The 20,857-nt window shown below is 45.9% G+C and overlaps 1 protein-coding gene across 3 annotated transcripts in view; it reads left to right on the forward strand.

The window, feature by feature from the left end:
* The window catches only part of FOXJ3 (forkhead box J3), a 149,938-nt gene extending 138,336 nt beyond the window's left edge, over window positions 1-11,602 (forward strand). For all 3 annotated transcript variants that reach the window (XM_047083141.1, XM_047083143.1, XM_047083142.1), the window contains 2 exons: window positions 6,438-6,545; window positions 8,584-11,602. In XM_047083141.1, coding sequence (XP_046939097.1) covers window positions 6,438-6,545; window positions 8,584-8,699 — 224 coding nt within the window. In that variant the 3' untranslated portion in view covers window positions 8,700-11,602. The remainder of the gene's footprint in view (window positions 1-6,437; window positions 6,546-8,583) is intronic.
* Window positions 11,603-20,857: the final 9,255 nt, after the last annotated feature.

Consider the following 20,857-nt stretch of genomic DNA (forward strand, 5'->3'; position numbering starts at 1 on the left):
ATTGCTCATTGTGTAAAAATGGAACTGATTTTTGCCAAATACTGGCTTTGTATCCTCTACTTTGCTGGATTTACTTATTCTGACAGTTTGCTTACTTTGGGGGTGGAAACTTTGGAGGTTTTTACATATAAGATCGTATCTGTGAGCTGAGATAAATATACTTTTTCCTTTCTGATTTTGATGCCTTTTATTTCTCTTTCTTGCCTAATTGCTCTGGCTAGAACTCCCAGTAGTATGGTGAATGAAAGTGGTAAAAGTCGACATCCTTGCTGTGTTCTTGGTCTTAGAAAAGTTTTCAAGTCTTTCACCATTGAACATAATGTTTGCTATGGGATTTCCGAATATGGTTTTTAACATGTTAAAGTAGCTTCCTTTTATTCCTAGTTTGTGTTTTTATTATGAAACTTTCATCATTAACTTCTCCTGCATCAATTGAGATGAGCATGTAGGTTTATCCCCCCCCCCTTTATTCTGTTAGTGTGGTGTATTGCATTGATCAATTTTCATATGTTGGACTACCCTTTTATATTCCAGAAATAATCTCACTTGGTCATGGTGTTTAATCCTTCTAATATGGTATTAAATTAATTTTGCTTGTATTTTGTTTAGAGTTTTTGGATCAGTGTTCATAAAGGACATTGGTCTATAGTTTCCTTGTTAGGTGTCTTTGTCTCACTTTGGTATCAGGCTAATTTTGGCCTCATAGGATGAGTTAGGAAGTGCTTCCTGTCTTTCAGTGTTTTGGAAAAGTTTGAGAAGGATTGGTGTTAGTTATTTAAATGTTTGGTATAATTCACCAGTGAAGCTGTCAGGTCCAAGGCTTTTCTTTGCTGATAGATTTTTGATTAACTGATTCAATCTTATAGTTCTAAGTGTATTCAGATTTTCTATTTCTTTGTGATTTAGTCTTGGTGGCTCTTGTGTTTCTAGAAATTTGTTCATTTCATCTAGGTTATCCAATATATTAGTGTACAGTTGCTCATAGTACTCTCATATGATCCTGTTTTTTTACTTTTTGATCAGTTTTAGTAATTTTTTTTAATGTTTATTTTATTTTTGTGAGAGAGCGAGCAAGCAAGCACAAGTGGGGAAGGGCAGAGAGGGAGACACAGAATCCGAAGCAGGCTCCAAGCTCTGAGCTGTCAACACAGAGCCCAACATGGGGCTTGAACTCAAACTGTGAGATCATGACCTGAACCACAGTTAGATGTTTAACTGACTGAGCCACCCAGGTGCCCCATTTTTTATCCACTGACTATCACCACTTTCATTTCTGATTTTATCCATTCTCTATTTTATTTATCTCTGCTCTAATCTTTATGATTTCCTTCTTTCTGATAGCTTTGGATTTATTCTTTTTTTGTAGGTCTTTTTTTTTTTTTAATTTTTATTTATTTTGAGAGAGGTATTGAGTGTGCACCAGCATGGGAGGGGCAGAGGGAGAGAGAGAATCCCAAGCAGGCTAACAGTCAGCACAGAGCCTGATGCAGGTCTTGAACTCATAAACCATGAGATTGTGACCTGAGCTGAAATTGAGTCAGACACTTAACTGAGCCACCCAGGTGCCCCTGTAGGTCTTAAAATTGTAAAGTTAGGTTTTTGATGGAGATTTTCCTTGTTTTTATGTGTTTATGACTATAAATTTCCCCCTCAACACTACTCTGGCTGTTCCATAAGTCTCCATATGTTGTTTTGTTTACATTTGCCTCTAAGTATTTTCTAATTTTTCTTATGATCTCTTCTTTGATCTGTTAGTTGTTTGAGGGTTGTTTTAACTTCCACAAATTTGAGAATTTTCCAGTTTACTTCTGTTACTGATTTCTACCTTCATCCTGTTGTGGTCAGAGAAGATACTTTGTATATCTTATCATTTAAAATCTATTGAGACTTAATGTGGAGCCTAAATATGGTTTGTCCTATGAAATGTCCAGGTGCACTTGAGAAGAATGTGTATACTATACTGTTTTGGGTAGAATGTTCTGTATTTGTCTGTTAGATCTAGTTGGTTTATTGTGTTCTCTGTTTCCTTACTTATCTTCTGCCTGGTTGTTCTTTCCATTATTGAGTGTGGGGTATTTACATCACCAATTATTATTGCAGAGTTGTTTATTTCTCCTTTCCATTCTGTCAATTTTTGCTTCATATTTTTTGTGGTCTATTAGGTGCATAAGGTGTTTATAATTGTTACGTCTTTTTGCTGTATTGAACCTTTTGTTGATATATAATGTCCTTCTTTGTCTTTGTAACCTTTTTTGATTGAAAGTCTGTCTGATACTAATGTAGTAATCCCTGTTCTCTTTGGTTGCTTTTTGGCATGGGATATCTTTTTCAATCCTTCCACTTTCATTTTATGTGTGTCTTTGGATGTAAAGTGAGTCTTTTATAGATATGTGTTCTTACATATTCTGCCAGTCTCTGTCTTTTGATTGGAGAATTTGATCCCTTCACATTTAAAGTAATTACTGGTGAGTGATTTCTGTCATCTATAAGGTTTTATAGGTTTTTGACACTTATTTTTGCATTACTGTCTTCTTTTGTATTTAGTTGATTTTTTGTAGTGAAATATTTGAATTCTTTCACATTCCTTTTGTGTATATTGCATAGCTCTTTGTGGTTGCCATGGGGATTACATTTACCATCCTAAAGTTATAACACTCTAATTTGAATTTCTATCAGTTTAACTTCTATAATACACAAAACCTCAGTTCTTTACAGCTCCATCTCTATCCCTTTTGGTTGCTGACATCACATAATCACTTCTTTATACATAGTGTGCCCAAAAATATATATTAATAATTCTTTTAAATGCATTCATCTCTTAAATTACGTAGAAAACAACATGTGGAGTTACAAATGAAAGTTACAATAATATAAGCTTCTAGACTAATCGTTTTTAGAAAATATATTAGTCTCTTTAGTCGTGTAGAGAAGAAAAAGTAGTTCTAGATTGTTGCTGCAGTAATACTAGCTCTTATGATAGCTCATGTATTTACCTTTTTTGAGATCTGTATTTCTTCATATAGCTTTGAGTTACTGTCTAGTGTCCTTTTATTTCACCCTGCACAACTCCCTTGAGCATTTCTTGGAGGGCAGGTCTAATGGTAACAAACTTCTTTAGCTTTTGTTTTTCTGGAAATGTCTTATTTTCTCCCTCCCTCTTGAAAAGGACAGTTTTGTTGGGTGTAGCAATTCTTGGTTGACACTTTTTCTTTTAACACTTTGAATAGATTAGCCCACTGACTTCTGACTCCCAGCATTTCTCATGAAAAATCTTCTCTCTTATTGAGGTTCCTTTGTATGTGACAAGTCACTTCCCTCTCCTTTTAAGATTGTCTCTTTATTTTTGGCTTTTGAAAATTTGATTATAATATGTCCCTTGACACGTGGGTCTCTTGACTTGATCTTACTTAGAGTTTGTTGAGCTTCTTGGATGTTTTCATTCCTCTCTTACCAAATTTGGGTTGTTTTCAGCCATTATATTTTCAAACATTTTCTCTACTCCCCCAACCCCCACTTCTTCTGGAACTCCCACAATGCAGACTTGGTCTGTTTGATAGTGTCCCACAGGTCCTTAGGCTCTGTTTGTTTTGTTTTTTTAATTTTTTTCAAATTTTTTTCTTTGGTTACTTAAGCCTAGATAATTTTCATTGTCTTATCTTCAAGTTTGCTGATTCTTTCTTCTGACTGCTCAAATTTATCTTTGAATTCTGTAGTGAATTTTTCATTTCAGTTCTAGAATTTTATTTCTTTTGAGATTTTCTGTCTCTTTATTGGTATTTTCAGTTTGTTCATACATTCTTTTTTTTAAAGTTTTTTTAAGTTTATATATTGGGGGCGGGCAGAGAGAGAGAGAGAGAGAGAGAGGATGAATCTCAAGCAGGCTCCACACTGACAGTGAGCCCAAAGCAGGGCTCAAACCCACCCACAAACTGTGAGATCATGACTTGAACCGAAATCAAGAGTCAGATCCTTAACTGAATGAGCCACCCATGCACCCGTGACTTTTTTTCATCTTCCTTTAGTCTTTGAGCATCTTTAAGACAGTTGTTTTAAAGTCTTTGTGTAGTAGGTCTGTCATCAGATCTTTTTCAAGGGCAAGTTTTATTGATTTATTCTTACTTTGGGGCATACTATTTTGTTTATTTGTACGCCTTGTGATTTTTTTTGTTGAAAACTAGACACTTGAATCTAATAGTGTGGTACTTATGGAAACCAGATTATTTCCTTTCCCCGGGGTTTGCTGTTTTTAAATATTGTTTTTGCCTATTGTTTTTGTTTTCTTGGTTGTTGCAAGGTGTCCTTGTGCTAAGGTTTTCCCTAAAGTCTTCTCAGGTCTTCTCTGAGCCTGTGCTTTTTCTCTTGGTGTCGGTGGTCACTTTCTAATTTTCCCAGTATACGTAGTTGTTTTTCACTGTCCTAGTTTTTAATGCCTGTCTCTCAAAAAGGTAAAAAGAGGAAAATGAAAGAGGGAGGAAAAGGGGCAGTAGCCCCCTTTAAAGCCCCAGGAAATCAGTTTGTGTTAGGTGAGGAGCTTGCAGCATTGGTAGAAGGTACGACATGACCACCCTCCTTTTTGTCTGTATCTCTGTGATCAGAGCACAGATCCCTAGTATTTGGAGAACAGTGTCCTTTTTTCCCACCCTGGCTCCTGCCAGCTGTATAAGTTCAAGGAACACAGGAACAGCTGCCTGCAATGGGGTAGGGAGGAGGGATAAGTTCAGAAACTTGGGCTTTTTGTTTAATGTGGGTGTCCATTTATTCCTGTGATCCTTGTTTATTCCCATCATTCTTCTCTAATTGTCACCTCGCTCTCCCTTTAAGAATTACTAAGCCAAGAAAGAGAAATGAAAAAAATATAAAAACAGAATTAATCTCCATAAAAATCAGTTGTCTTTTGATTGTGACTTGAATTTTTAAGGATGAGTAGAAAGAGAGCTAAGATTTTACAAGACAGAGGCTGAGAAGTCACTGATAAATGAGTGACCATATTACTCAAAGTGGCATAGTCCCTCCACCCTGGTGCAGTGTTTAGAAATTGCACCAGCCACTCATGTAAAGCCTCATCAGCACTTGGGGGCAGGATTTTTCCTCTAAGAATATACTAGAGCTGCAGCTTAGTGTGACTTTTCTCCTTTCTTTTCTTCCTAAATCTTCAGTATGGGAAATTGGCCAAAGAGCTTAGTTCTGACTGTAAACTTTGCTATAAAAAGTCATGTTATCTTGGGAAGCAGTGGCTGGAAGTCAGAGGTCTGGGTTCTGTTCCTGGTTCTGTCTTATTTTTCCTCTGGTCTTAGGTCCTCATTTGCATGAACAGAGGTAGGCCTGAATTAGACTGTTTCAGAGGCTGTTTTAAGCATGAACAGTCTGACATTCCAGTGACAGGTAAAAACTTGTGAGCAGCCAAATACAGTGTTCCTGCCATGAGTATCGTTTTAGTTTCCTCTGGGAAAATGGTTGCTGTTTTCTAGTTTGATTACAGCAGTGGTAGAATGCAATTGTAATTTGTGTGACACAATAGAATACCTAAGGGAGAAATAGCCTTTCCAGAATTCCAGATGGTCCATACAATGTGAGCCAGTGTTATGGTTCTTTTTCCCCAGGAGTAATTGGTGGTGGGCTTATGATGTTTGCTTCCCTCTCTTTCTACTTTGCATTAGGATGCAATGTAATTGACATTTTAGAGCTGTTACACTTAATGGCTCCTGTCAACAAAAATATATTAAGAACCTTCTGAAATGCCATTCAAATGAGATTTCTGTTTCCCTTCTCCACACTTCTGAATAATACATTTTTGATCACCTTTACTTGGTATAACTCTGTTAAACTTGCGCAGATCCTTCCTGTCATTTTGTGCCCCCATTCACTTTGTTAATCAGCTAGGGCACTTACAGATAGGTCTGCTTTGAAAGTGAGAAAATCAGGGACATAGGGACAGTGGTTACTAGAAAGAGCCTGTGATTTAGGAGAACTGGATTGTAGCCCTACCCCTGTCAAACTGATATTCTTTGGGCAAGTCTGCTTAGTCTCTCTGAGCCTCGGTTGCCTCAGCCATAAAATGGGGATAATCCCTGTCTTGCCCTCATTTTGGACTTAATGGGAGGCTCAGATGGTAATAGATATGAAAATGCTTTTGAACTGTTATGAAGTATATAACAACAACAATAGAGACATATAACTTGCCTTCAGGCCTCCAGACAGTAAGAGACAGAGCTGGAATTAGCATCGTGTACTCACATCCAGCCTGGCACCATGTTCGAGAAGCCAGCACCACCTTTTGGTAGTTTTAGCATCTGAAAAGAGTAATTTTTCTTTCTCTTTTCTTCCTTGCCTTACCTGCTTAATTTAGTTTTAGGTAACAATTGTATTAAGATTTTAATGTTTAACTTGTTTATTAATGGCAATATGTTTTCCTTCTTTCTGTTTTTCAATCTGATTAGGAAATTTGTACATAGACTCCAGGCAAAATCTCCCTCCTTCAGTGATGCCGCCCCCTGGTTACCCTCACATCCCACAGGCACTCAGCACTCCAGGAACGACTATTGCAGGTAATTTGGGCTGTGTTGTGTTGCATTTGGTACTCAGAGGGTAATATGGAAAAGCTTTAGCTGTCTCAGCAGCGAACAAGGCCATTGAGGAGGGAGTAAACTCCTTGGTGAGGGAGGATGGGGTGTGGGGGGCACAGTTACTTGGCTTCAGTGCTGAGGAAGGGGATTCAAGTGCCATTTGCTCTTTAGGCCATTTGACCTGAAGTCTCTTCGGTGCTATGATTCTAATTGTTGTCCTGCCTCTCTAATGAGGTCCAGGGCATAGAGCTTGTCCTGGGGTCTTAGGAATCTTTGAGGCTTTTTGACTTTGATGGGACTTGAGCAGGCTTCAAGAACTTGCATTGATTAGCTCCTACGTATTCTGTTCCATTCATTCTGCTGAAGTCCCCCCCACCTCTAGTTTCTAAGGAAGCCTCTTACAGAAGAGGTAAGTTGCAGGAGTCACTGGTTCATAAGCTTTCCCCCCTAGGTTCCTGAATACAGGATAAGTTACATTTACCAGGGCAGCAAAGGCAGGCACGTGGTTAGAGGTGGAAGGGAGCTTAAGGACTATCTAGACGAGGAAATGGAGGCTCAGAAGTTGAGATAACTTGCTCAGAGCCCCCAGTTTGGCTAAGTTGCCAAACCAAGACTCAAGCCTTGATATCTCGATTTAGAGTTCATTGTTTTTCTCATGTACCACACTGCCCCCTCCACTTAGGCTGCTCAAGGAGCAGAATGGTGATGTGCAGATAGGAACTCAAAACCCCCAAAGAACTGTGTGCCAGGTAATAGTGAAGGAGGAGTTGGGGGCCAAGTGACCTGTTCTTTGGTGAACAGGAAAGAATAAGTGTTATCTGTCCTCAGCACTCACCAGGAACTTGAAAGTGGCAAGATAGGGTAGTTAAGACTCTGGCACTGGATTCGCAGGGTTTGCATTCTGGTGCTTTGCCACTTGATAGCTGCCTAACCTTACTATTTCCACTTCCTTCTCTGTTAAAGAGAGCTCACAACACTACCTAACTCCTAGGGTTGTTAAGAGAATTGAATGAAGATTACAGGCAAATCACTTAAATTAGTGCTTGGCACATAGTTAAGATATTTATAAGTTAAAAAATAAATATAGGCATTTCTGCTGTACTGTGATGTATTGAAAACCTTAGCATTTTGTAAAACGGTACATTAAAAATGGCAGGGCTTTGCTTATAAGAAAAATGAGATCAGCAGCAGATTACTTGAAACTTTGTAATCAGGTCAAGCAAGCCAAACAAAAACTGTAATCATCCAGTAAAAAAATCTGCATGAAAAGGATATGTTTAATTCCTGATAAAAGAATGAATTCTGCAAGTAAACAGAGATTATTACTTTAAAAAAAAAGTCTGGTTTGGAAAGGGGTTTCTCAAAGCCATGGTGACAAGGGTAGAACACACCAAAACTGCAGAGCACAAGCTCTTGCACACGGCCACACAGATCTAAGAAGAGGAACGTGGAGAGCGGGCACCCTGTCCTGCACTCAGGGCCTCCGGCACTCAGCCATGCTGATATCCTCTGTGTTTACCCGCTGTTACTTGGTGGCACAAAAGTTAACTTGCTGGTGGGAATTCATGATGACCCAGTGTGACCTCACTGGTACACTGACATCATTCTCCTTTTCCCATTCTCATGGGAGCCAATTCATGTTGCTGAAACACAGATTGATGCAGGACAGACTAAGAGAAAGGGTTGTGCCCACACTTGGGCACTCTAGCATTCTTTTTATGCCCTCCTTGCTACCTCCTGGTTTAATCCAACAGGTGTGGGTTTTGGAGCCAAGTGAATGGAGTTCAAATCACTTCCCTTTACTAGTTGGATGACCTTGGGTAACTTGCTCATTCTGTTAAACCCAGGCCTTGTTATTTATAAAATGAGGATCATAAGAGCCACCTCGGTGAAGGCTCTTACGTAGATGAGAGCGATAATGTGCACTGAGTGCCTGGCACATAGTAAGTACTCAATCAGTGTTCATTTATTTCTTTCTTCTCTACCCAAGTCACTGCTGACATTGCCTCCTTCCTTCTAGGCCATCACGGAGCCATGAACCAGCAGCACATGATGCCTTCCCAAGCCTTCCAGATGCGGCGCTCTCTGCCTCCAGATGACATCCAGGATGACTTTGATTGGGATTCAATTGTGTAGAGCTTGTTTCTGCAAAGGCACCAGACCCCAGCGTCACCTTTCTGTGCAGTGAAGGGAAAGGTTTCAGAGAATCCAGTCGAGAAAACAAAGTTGCTAATCACTTTACCGATGTTATCAAAATTTCTTTTGAAGACAATCAAAAAGATTTTAGCTGGATAAATTACTGCTTTTATCTGACCCAAACAAGTACTACATGTTTGTCTCCCTGCCAGCTGCCCTATGTAGCTCCTAACTGTTGTGTGATTTGAACGGCTTTTGCATATTTGTGTCAGTTCGATGTTGACCACAAGTGCCAGACTGATTTTTCAGACAGAGCCTATTTTGCTGCAAGCAGTTTATAGATACATATGTGTAAATATATGTACAAAAATTACTGAAAGGCTTCAATTTTTCTAATTGGATTATTACGTCTTGGAAAGAAAGTTAACTGTGAGTTTTTATTCCTCGTTAGGCTATTTTCTGCAGGATGCTTTTAACTGATGTAGGCAACTGAAAGGAAATGGATTTTTTCAAAGCCCAGTTCCCCTCATTTAATCTGTTTTTCAGAAACATGGGCATTGAGTTCTACTCAGTAAGGACCCCGAGTTTGATGCTTTCCAAACAGTCCAGAGGGGCATATTGTTCCTGAGCAGCATAAAGAACTGACCAAATTTGTTCTGATGCTTGGGGGGATTATAGAGTTTATGTTGTACCTTTTCCATGTCTGTTTCCCTAAATCTGCATTATAACAGTTCTAAAATTTCTTTGATCGATTAGCAGCTGGGCATATTGCTCAGCTCTTTAACAAAATCATTGCCTCCATATTCACTCTTGTATTTATTATTCAGAAGTGTTATTTTAATATTTATTGCTACCTTCTGTGAATGCTCAGCTCCTATTGGGTTCATTAAGGAGAAGTGCGGTGTCTGAAAGCACAGAATTGTTTTTCTTAAGAGTTTACAGACAAGACAATCAGAAAGATTGTGTCATTCTCTTTGTCGGCACTCCTTTTACCGTGAGAGTGCATGTCTCTGTCTTAGCATTCCTGCTGATTGAGACTTACTAGCTAAATAGAATTTTTCTGGAATTTGAATCAGAGTTCATTTGGGCAGTAGAACAGCAGGGCACTGTTTATAAAGCAGGTTTCCTCACTCATTCTCTTTCCACTTAGGAAGCACTGAAAGGAGGGTAGAGCCACACATAGATTTTATTTGCCTCAGTCTTCAGTGCAGATGTCATTAAGTGGTTTGCTGTTTCTGTTGTCCTTTGTGTCTGTGTATGCATGACATTTGGTTACTTTCCTTGAAATGCAGCCTGCCTCTTTGAGGTTTTTATTAGTTGTTTTTTTTGTTTTGTTTTGTTTCATATCATATCATAGTTACTTTGCATGGATTGATTGTCTTAGTTTTATAATAAAAGTAACAGAAATTAGATTTTTTTTTTAATGAATAGATTTTTAATTGGTACTTTAGACCATAAAAAGGTGGAATTTCTTTCAGTTATGATGGGGGAATGATCTGTTCCATCAAATCAAGGGGTAATCACTGCTCACTGGTTGCTTTTCAGCATCTCTAGTCTCTACAGCCATGCTTACTAAATCACTCCAGTTAGCCTTAGTGATTTTGTGGTTGAGTGTCCTCTGCTGGAACTAGACAGACATCTTTGTTTCTGTATGTGTGTATGTGAGAGTGTTTGTCACTGTGTGTGGCTATTTTGTTTTAATGGAGTGTTGCCTTTAATGAATCACTGGGAGGCCAGCCACGGTAAAAGGCTGATGAGGTTGGGGAGAAAGGAAGGGCTTTTATGTTCCTGTTGTTTGGACCTTGCTTGGCATGAAAAATGAAGCTCGGTTCCAGCCCCTTGGCTCGGTGAAAATCGGAGGATTCTGGCAAGGCAGCCAACAGGCCCCTCTTACGTGGATCGGAGGCAAGATGAGATAGCAGCCTGCAGAGCAAACACTTGGAAAAATGGGGGTGATTTTCAATAGTCTGCTCAAGTCACTGTTTTCTAGATACCACAAAAGCTGTTTTGAAACTTTAAATTGCTTGGGTAGCAATGTGCACTTTAAACAATTTGGGTATTGGAATGCAGTCTTACATTGAATGATTTGAGTAGAAACCACTGATGAAGATTTTACAAATTGTGTGAAGCTGATTTCCCATTTGGCAATCATTTACTGATTTGCAGTGATCAATATTTTTATGAGAATTTAAACCTAACCACACATGTCCCTGGAGGCAGAGCCTCCACTCGGACCCATCCCACCCTTGTGACTCAGGTGGCCCGGGAGCCCAGGACAGGCCTTCATGGGGGGCGCCAGACAGCCGGAGTTACCTGGTGAGGTGCAGCGCATCCCCTCTGGCGGCTGTTTCTGTTGCTAGTTGTCAGTCCAGAACAAGCTCTGTCTTGGGTTTAAATTGACCGAAGACTCTTGGGGAAAAGAATAATAAATGCATATAATCAGATGGGGGCACTCTGTCCAGGAGAATAATCCGACTGGCATTTGTGGCAGTTTTTGAAATGTAAACGTATTCATGTGTGTTCTTGTAAATACATGTCTCTCAGATGTCCTTTGAAGTGGGAGGGAATCAATCCGGGGATTATTTCAAATGGAATAGAGTATTTTGATATTGTTCATTCAGAGGGTGATGTGTACATATCTATATTGTATATATGTGATGAAAATGCATTGGCTTTTTGTGCAAACACAATCTGCTCTCTGTACTGCTGTTGGACAGTCAGTGTTTTAATGTTTCTACAGTTTTGCTATTGCACGATTTCATATTTTGCCTCTATGATGAACGGCACCCATTCTTTGTAACTGTTTAGTGCTGTAAAGAAATATCCCAAGTGTCATTAGGATTGTTGCTGCCAGACTGATATGCATGAATGGCACTTAAAATAAATATATTATGTTAACTCTATTTACAACACCAGTTGGCCTGTGTCATTTGCTACAGTTGAGGGAACAAGATTGGAGCCAGTCCTGATGCAGAAACTTGCAGTCAGTCCTTGTGGTCTTGGAGATTGTATGTCCCATTTGTTGCTGCCTTTAGGAATATCTCACTAGCTCTAAGAAGAACTTCCTTAGTTTTTCTGAGCCTCGTTTTCCTCATTTGCAGTGCTTCTAAAATGAGAATAATAATACCTGTCTCCTAGAGTTGTAGTGGGATTAAATAAATCAATGCATTTATACATTTAGAACAGTATCGGAACACAAAAAAGTACTCAGCGTGTGCCAGGTGCGATGCTAAGTAGATACTGTTATTCTCATGGTATGGGTACAATGGCTTCCCCAGATCCTTTGTTGGAAGTGACAGAGCTGAGTTTGAATCTGGGTCATTTGAATCCAATGTCGTGTTCTTTTACACCATCCTCCATTACTTCCAGGAAATTCCCCTACCTTCCCCCTATCTTTGGCCCCTGTTCTTGCCCCCGTGCGGCCTTCCCAGAGAGCTACTTCTAAAGGTGAAAGTGGAGCTTCTTAAAGTTTGCCGAACAGACACCAGCTCAAGCCTTTCCATGAGAAAGCCACAACCCCTGCCTTTAGCGAGTGCAGACTTCTCCGGGACAGGTGCGGACAGCAGCCGGGGGGAGCAGCCTTGGCACAGCAAAGTTCTGCTGGTGAGGAGGTGGGTCATGCTGAGGGCTGAGGCAATGGTTTAGGAAGGCCTCAGGCTGGCATGGGCTGTTTCATTTGAGTCTTAAAAGGGCCCTGGACAGACAGGAGAAGGTTTTTCCATTTATACTACTGGGCCAGGCACGAAAGCTAGACCAGCAGAGGGCTGGAGTTTGAAGCGGGAGTAGTTGTGGCTTGTCGGGGAAGAACCAAGCACAGTGATCGATCCTAGGAGGTAAGTGATGGTGGCCCAGCTTGACTGACATGACAGGTGCAGAGGCTAAGCACTGGGCAGGGAGCAACATGGATGGAAGTGGACTTGAAGTTGCAGTCTGCCTCCCTCAGGAAAGGTAGGGCTTCCTGCCCAGGGCCTCTTGCTACTTCTAACTTAACTGTACATCACTGCTAGGAAAAGCTACTTATTGCAACTTTACAGTTGGGGAAACTGAGGCTCAGAAAGGTTAACTTACCTGAGTTCTCCCAGCCAATGGATCTGGGATAATTCAGTCTGGGACTGACTCCAAAGCTCATTTCTTTTTTCCCCACTGCCTTCCGCAAGGGAATTTTCCCAAAGCCAGAGATAACGCCTGCCCACCAGTGTATATGTGTCCCTTGGAGAGGTAGAGGTAACATTAGAGGTACCTCTACCCTGTTAGAGGTAAATGTTGGTCATCAGCAGGGCCTCTGAAGGACTGTAGTTGGGGCATGGTTAAGTCTGGCCACTTTGTGCTGATTCAGGTGCAGCTGAATTTGGGCTAATCAAATGAAAAAAGTAAACAAGATCATTAAGATGCAGGTTTAACTCTTGAGCTTTTGACATGTTCCAGTGTGCAAAGGGCTGCTGTTACAGATGCGCCCTTACCAGCTGGATAAAGCAGTCCTGCAAAAGCCACAGTAGCATCAGTTAGCATTCATATGAGGGTCCAGTGTAAACGCCCTAGGATCACAGAACTGTCTTAAAGGCTTCAAGCTAGAAGGGGCCTTTGAAGTCTAGTGATGACCTAGTGAGCAAGGGAAGTGACTTGCTCGAAGTCACAGATCTAGAGGATTTGGGGAAGGGCAGGAGTGGAGAATGTCATTTACTTGGCAGGCATTTAAAACTCCTACATAGATCTTATTTGATCTACGCAAGAACCTGATGCTGTAGTATGTTACTCCCCGTTTTACAGCAGAGAAGCAGGCACAGTGCAGCTACATCCTGAATGCCTTCCATCAAAGCTCTCCTAATTCAGCTCAGCCAAAAAGGGAGAATGGAAATACCGAAGATCCACCTGCGATGAACATGTGCCCCTCTGTGAGTGCGAGGTGGAAAATCTGAACCTGAGACCGTAAGTGGTAGCTGCGTCCATGTACCTGTCTGTGTGAGCATCTGTCTCGTCGCCGAGCGTGATTCCGGCGGGTTAAGATACACCTGTTCTGTGCAATATTGCTTTTGGATGCAAGCCAGCTACTTCAAAGACCTACTGTAACCAAGAGTAGAAAAACTGGCGTTATTGGCCTTACTGAGACATGGTCTCTTTATCCCCAACATGGTGCCTTCCTAAAGGATTTTCAAGAGTGGCTTTGAACTTCACCTCCCTGTGTCTCTCCCTCCATTTATGATGTGTGACTAGTCAACATGTGCCAAGCACAGACCTGGGAGGTGGCTGCAGCAGAGCCAGAACTCAGCCCCGAGTCAGGGCTGTCTCCAACCTCCAAATCTCAAGCAGTGCCCCTAAGTAACGCTGACCCCAGAAGTACAGAATAGGACGGCTACTGTTTATTGTTACTTATTACTTATCCCAAGTGCTTGATGTAGAGTGTATTTACTGTTCGAAACAGCTACTATTATTATCAACCTCATTTTTGCAAACGCAGAATCTGAGCTATAAAGAGATCAAGTCACTGGCCCGGTGTCATCCAGCTCGTAAGTTAGTAGATGTAATAATAGCAGCGACAGCCGGAGAGCTGCCATTTCAGACCTAGGCCGCCCAGCCCTGCTGTTCTGCCCTCTTCATCACAACGTGCCCTTGATTCCTGTTCCCAGGGCTAGCCCGCCAGAGCGTCAGGGCCTCCAAGCAGCGAGGCTGCAGTGAGCACCAGAGGCCACCAGAGGGCAGAGGGCTGCGGCTGTGTGCCTTTCCCACTGGGGCTGTGCTCCCTTTCTCCACAGCCCCCAGGGCTGGCTGCTCCCTGGGTAGGGAGCCCAGCCACCGGCCCTCGGATCTTCTCCCGATTCAGAGCTTGCCGGATGGAGCCAGGAGCCCGCCTAGTTCTCATCAGTAAACATACTGCTGGGGCCTACTCCAGAGCTGCCTCTGAGCCTGCTGCCCTGTCCCAGCCCTTCTGCTGTCTGCTGTCCCCCTCCTCTGACTGAAGGCAGGGTGGGAAAGCTCACCCCACCTTCACCCCCAAACTCTGTCCTGAGTTTCTGCCTTTCTCGGACTGGCTGATGCTGGGGGCTGGCGTTGTTCAGGCAGATGTGGAGAGAGGGCTGTGGCCCTCCCAGCCCTGCTTCAGCCTAAGCAGGTTCTAGTGTCCCCACACACTCACACTCTCCCGCGGCCGTCACAAACATTGTGATTACTGCCACCATTTGCCAGGCCCTCTGCCCAGTGCTTGACAGCCACTATCTGAGTTAACACTCCCAACTGCTTTGGAGGTCGGGGTCATCATCTCCCTTTTCCTGCTGGTCCCTGCTGTTGAGAGAGGTAAAGTCATTTGCCCAAGGTCACAGCCGGTGAGAGAGGCAGGCAAGAGATCAGGAAGCCAGCTCTGCCTCCCTCCGGTCTGCTCTTCCCACTGAGGCACGCTGCCTCTTCCACAGCACTGTCCAGGTGCCCTTGACTTCCCTCCCCGCAAAAGTCACCACACCCCACCCCACCCCACCCACCTCGGTGCAGGGTCTGAGCTGACGTCATCGCGGGTGAATGATGCCCCTCTCTCAACGCAGGCCCCAAAAGGTCAAAGAGGCAACATCCTCCATGTCCCAGAGGACGCTTCCCTGGAAGAGAGCTGGGTTCCCAGGCACTGTCAGGGTTGAGGACTGGGAGCCCCATACAAAAGAATTCTTCCCCTTTTGTCATCTTGGCCCTGGCCTTGGCCCCGTTGCCACTCCTCCCTCCTGATTGGAGCTGGATCCCAGATCTAGCTGTACCTGCTCCTGTCCCCAGGCAGCCCCCACCCTGCCCCGCCCAAAGCTTCCCAGAAGCTGGTCCATCCTGAGCTGCTGGCCTGTGGCTGAGCATGTTCCCTGCAGGCCCCAAAGGCCAGAAAAATACAAGAGGCTATGGTAAGAACACAGACTCTGCAGTCAGAAGAAGCTGGAGTTCCATTTGGGCAAGACACTGTCCTCTCTGAGCCTCGGTTTCCTTATCTATTAAATGGAGATGAAACGCCTTATCTCAAAGCGTTGATGAGACGGTCCAGGAGAAGCCCGAGGGAAGGCAGACAGAAGGCAGCCGGCCCGGCCCCGGCCCTGGCCCATCTCAGTCCTGAGCACTGCCCTGCCCTGTCTGCCGCCGCCTTCTTTGTCTTCCACGCGCAGCCTGTCGCTGCGCCGTCCAGACCAATCGAGTCTCCTGCACGCCATCCTCGCCCTCCCGGAGCAGGGACGGGTGGCATGCATCCCTTGGCTGCTGGATTGGTGCAACACCCCAGGTGCCAGCGTAGTCTTTTGAAATCGCTGCTCTTCTCGTGATCTTCCCCCGCTCTGAACCCTCCCCGACTTGCCACCGTCTCAAGGTGAAGGGCAAAATGCCTCAGCCTGGTATTTAGAGCTTCCCTCCCTGGCTGTTGCCCACAGCACCTCTTGACACATTCTCGGCTTCAGCCCTGTCCACTGCCCCCTTCCTCTTTGTGCTTCCTGCCCTTTGCCCCACGGCCCCCATCTCTGGGGCCTCAAATCTGCCCAGTGACCAAGGCCCAGTTCAAACGCCACCTGGTCGGGCAAGCATTCTCAGACCTGGCCCCAGGGGATCTTCTCTGGTGGCTTTCCATATCTGCTTCCTGCAGAGCCCTGGGGAGGCTGTGCTCCTGTGCTCGTGTCCTGCCCTCCCTCAAGCCTGTGGCCTCCTGGGCATGTGGCGGGAGCTCCAGCTGTGTCCCTTTCCTTCCCGACAGTCTTCGGGGAGGTAGGGCGTCTCGGTGGCCAATGCCGAGAGCAGACTGGGGGCTGGGGGGTGAGGAGGCAGCTGCCAGTTAACGGGGCTCCAACACTGCCGCCTCCTGGCCAGGCCACAGGGATGTGAGATGACAACCAGACACACCCTCTGTCCACTCCCCCCCTGCCCTCTGGAGCATCAGTGAAAGAGCCTGCCTACCCCAGGGCCTGGGGGAGAGGAGGGACCCCTCCAGCCCAGCCTGGACTTGAATCAAGCCAATAGGCTTCAGATGCCAACTCAGCAGGCATTTCCTGTGTAACACTGGGCACTCTCTTCCGACAGCCTCTGTTTCCTCTTCTGTAAAATGGGCATCATTGACCTACTTCCTGGAGTCTGACTCAGCAGCTGCTCCTTTCTTCTTCCCCTTCTTTAAAGATGGGAGCCTGGGGCCAGGAAGATAGTGCCGGAGGTATGGACTGAGTAGATGTTGAATCCTTTCTTTGGAATTGGTGAGAACTGACTTCTTTTCTGGAACTTTTCAGCTTTATGACCGTAGCTGCGGCCAAGCCCATATGGCAACGAATCCGAAAAGTTGCGCCTTCCTCTAGGCCTAGGTAGCCACGTGCTCGTGTCTGCACTTTATCCTCTTTGCTGGCTGGGTGCCCTGAGCAGTGCACTACCAGTACAACTGTACATGGCACCTGTGTATGCACCCTTGGGAAAGCCATGGTTTCTTAACCTCTCAGCTTTTTTTTTTTCTTCAAAGAGAGAAATGCCTTTTTCTTTTTCTTTTTTAACGTTTTATTTAGTTTTGAGAGACAGAGCGTGAGCGGGGGAGAGGCAGAGACACAAAATCTGAAGCAGGCTCCAGGCTCTGAGCTGACAGCACAGAGCCCGACGCGGGGCTCGAACTCACGAACCGCGAGATCATGACCTGGGCCGGAGTCGGATGCTTAACCAACTGAGACACCTAGCCTCTCTAGGTTTCTGGGCTTTAGTGTACTCATCTATAAAGTGGGGTCCTACAGTTATTTCTTCCAGGGTTCCTGGGTGGCTCGGTTGGTTTAGTGTCTGGCTCTTGATTTCGGCTCAGGCTCCACGCTGAAGCAGGGAGCCTGCCTGAGGTTCTTTCTCTGTCTCCTTCTGCCCCTCTCCCCACTCTCTCTCTCTCAAATAAAAAAAATTTTTAAAATATTATTTCTTACATATTCCCAGAAGTGTTAAGAAGTTCACATACACTGCAAGTCTTTCTCTTAGAGGAACCAGAACCTGTTACACCCTCCAGCACATGTTTACAACCAGACGGGGAGCCTGTGAAATGTGAGCCACGCCTTCTTCAAGGTCACACATATCAGAGACTCCCGCCTGGGCTCTGGTCCGGGCCTTTCCTGCTGGAGTCAGCTGGGGGGGGGGGGGGACCTCTGGCCCTGGCGGACCGGGCCTCGGCAGACCCAACTTTGACGTGCACTCTGGAACCAGGCTGAGTTAACCGCTGGGCAGAAAGGAGTAGCACCAGGCATCCTCTCAGGCAGCTGCTGGTGGGGGTGAGGGGTGGCTGGCTTCCACACCTGTAGAGCACTTAGTCCATAATGGGTGTCTGACAAATATCCATCCACGGCTATTGCAAAAACCACTACCTTCCCGATCCCCTAAGGGCTCAGCGGCCCCACTAGATGCCAGGCCTTGTGTGAGCACTGGGGTCACAACAAAGCACGACACAGGCTCTGCTTCCAGGAGCTCACCGGAGAGTGGGCAGGACAGACAGGTTGGCAGGTTTTACAGTGGGAAAGGGTAGGTAGGAGGTTGGTGGAGCCCAGAGGAGGTAGAGATGGTCTTAAGCCAGCCTTACTGGAGCTGGGCGTCAGGGAGGAAAGTTTCCTGGACAATCCGAAATTCGCAATGGGGTTCTTGTCTCCACTTTTCGGATGTAGAAACCGAGTCTGGGAAAGGCCACACAGCTGTTCACTGATGGGGCTGGGACTCTAGGCCAGGGCTGCCTAGCTTCAAAGCGGGAGCTTTGTCACCGACAGCAGGTCTGGGCCCTGCCTCCCAGTTCATTCTTTGGGGCGCTTTTGGGATTCCGGTTGAAGGGTGAGCAGGGGCTGATCATGAGGGGCCTTGAATGCCAGGCCAGGGAGTCTGGGCTTTCTTCTGAAGGTCTGGGGCAGCCACGGATGGGTTTTCGGGTAGGGCAGCAGGTAGAGGCAGAATGGCCTGGAAGACTACAGAGGAGCAGGAGTTTGCCAAAAGAGGTGGCCTCGGATGTGGAAAGCACAACAACCCCAGCCTCCCCTGCTGCCCATAAGGAACGAAGAGGGGTGGGTGTTGGGTGTCCTGGGGACCAATGCCTCAGGACTCAGGTGTGGGCCCGGGGTTCCAGAAGGGCCCCAAGATCCAGCCCCCGGCAGGGAGGGGGCCCGAACTCACACCTGGGCCGGGGCTGGGCTGGGAGGGTACGGGAAGGGGAGCTGGTTCCCATTTCCCAAGGCAGACATCAGAGGTGGAGTTAGGTAGGGCAGGGCCCAAAGTCCTGAGGGCAGGGAGCTATTTCCTCTTTCCCACAGTGTGAACTGTGTTAACTACGTCACTCCTGCAGCCCCCACCCACTCCAGTCCCACCTGGCACCAGATAGGCCCTGGCTAGGGGGCTGTGGGACAAAGAGGCTCTAAGAACCAAAGCCCCTCAGTCCCTCTGTTTCTCAGGAGGGGAAAGACAAAAAAAAAACCAAAGCAAGCCAGAAACGGGGCTCTCCCAGCACACAGCAGCCCCACCCAAGCCTCATCCTTAAACTATATTTCAGTTTCCTTGAGTCCCCCACTGACCCAACCCTGATCCCAAACCCAGTCCTAACCAGCATCCACATCATTGGCAATCCCGACATCAACCCAATCTCAGACGCACCCCAATTCGAAACCTCACCCTGAAGTCCCGCCCCACCCTCCGCTCCCTCTAACCTTGGCTCCCGACTTGAACTCCTACACTAACTGCTCGTCTGCCTTGCCGCAGCTTAGCCCCGACCCCAGCCCAGAACCTCAGGCTGACCCTAAGCAGCTTTCCCCTTACCCCAGCTGTACCCCGGATCTGTACCTGGTGTTCACCTCCATCCCAATCACAGCAGACTCTACCCTTACGCAAACGTCTAGCCTCACCTTCAACCTGGACTCCATCCATAACCCTACCAGACCTTATCCCATCTCTGACCCTCCCCGGGGGTGCGCTCCCACCCAGCGCTCAGCTAGCAGAGGCCGCCACGTGGCTGGACTTGTGCAGACCTTGGGGTGCACACACATACACACGCCCCTCAGCATGCACAGACATGCACGCACTCCAACGTGCCCCTCCCTCGGCTGGACTCCTCCAGCTCCTTCTTCAATACCTACTCTCTCCACTGAACGGTTCCTGCCCCTCTCCCAGCTTTCCTGGCTTCTAGCCTGGTTTGTTTGTACCTTAGAACCACGGAGCTCCCAGGGCTTTCCTTCTTCTGTGTCCCGGAGGCCTGGCTCACAACAGAGTCCGATGAACACCCACTGGACCAGGGCAAGTCCTCGTGGTGATCAGAGTCTAGAGGGGCAGAGACATACACCCGAGTAATCCTGCCCAACATTCCCGGTAGAGGAACGTGCCTGCTTCTATGGGAGCTACAAGAGGCAGCTAGGGATGGAGTGGGGGTTCTTTGGTCCGGGTCTTAAAGTTTGAGGAGGAGTTCACCTAGTGACAAGGGTGGCAGATAAAATAGCACGTTTAAAGGCAGGGAAGCATGTTCAGGAAGGGTTGGGGAGGTGAGCCTGGTAAGAAAGGCCAGGGCAGGGCGGTTAGGCTGGTCTAGTTGGGGAAGAAAGGCGGTAGAAGGAAAGGCACACATGGTGGGGGTAGTCGGAAGGCAGAAACAGCGGGATGGAGAGGGCTGGGGGAGCAGCAGCCAGGGTATCTGGAGGGAGAGTGGAGGAGTTCATTCTAAGACCGTCTGAGACTGAAGGACAGACGGGAGAGCCAGGTCAGCACAGGCAGGCAGGTGGTCACCAGAGGGGTCAACCGGGGCCAGAAGCTGCTGTTGATATTGATCAAAATAATAATAATAATAGCTGAATGAGCTTTCACTGAGTGCTTCCTGTGTGCCAGGCACCGAGCTGAGCATTTGTATGACATCATTTAATCCCCACAGTGAGCCCACCAGGTGGGTGGCATTAGAATTATTGATCCACAAGGGATACTGAGGCTCAGAGAGGAGAAACAATTTGCCCAAGTTCATGCACATTAAAATCAGGCAGCAGGTAGGACTTGAACCCAGGCCTGTGGGACAGGAAGAGCTGAGGCCTCCCTCAAAGTCATAGTGGCCAAACCTAGGACCTGCCTTGGCCTGCGACTCATCTCTCATCATTTGAAGCCCCCTTGGAAGCCCCTCCTCCCTGCAGGCTGAACTCCTCACATTTCCCTGAATATTCCAGACCGTGTTCACCTCCTGGATGTTCTGCATATAG

Source organism: Lynx rufus, unplaced genomic scaffold (assembly GCF_022079265.1).
Source record: "Lynx rufus isolate CCGP_SWC_20201006 ecotype Redwood Valley unplaced genomic scaffold, mLynRuf1.p SCAF_2, whole genome shotgun sequence".
Taxonomy (NCBI): domain Eukaryota; kingdom Metazoa; phylum Chordata; class Mammalia; order Carnivora; family Felidae; genus Lynx; species Lynx rufus.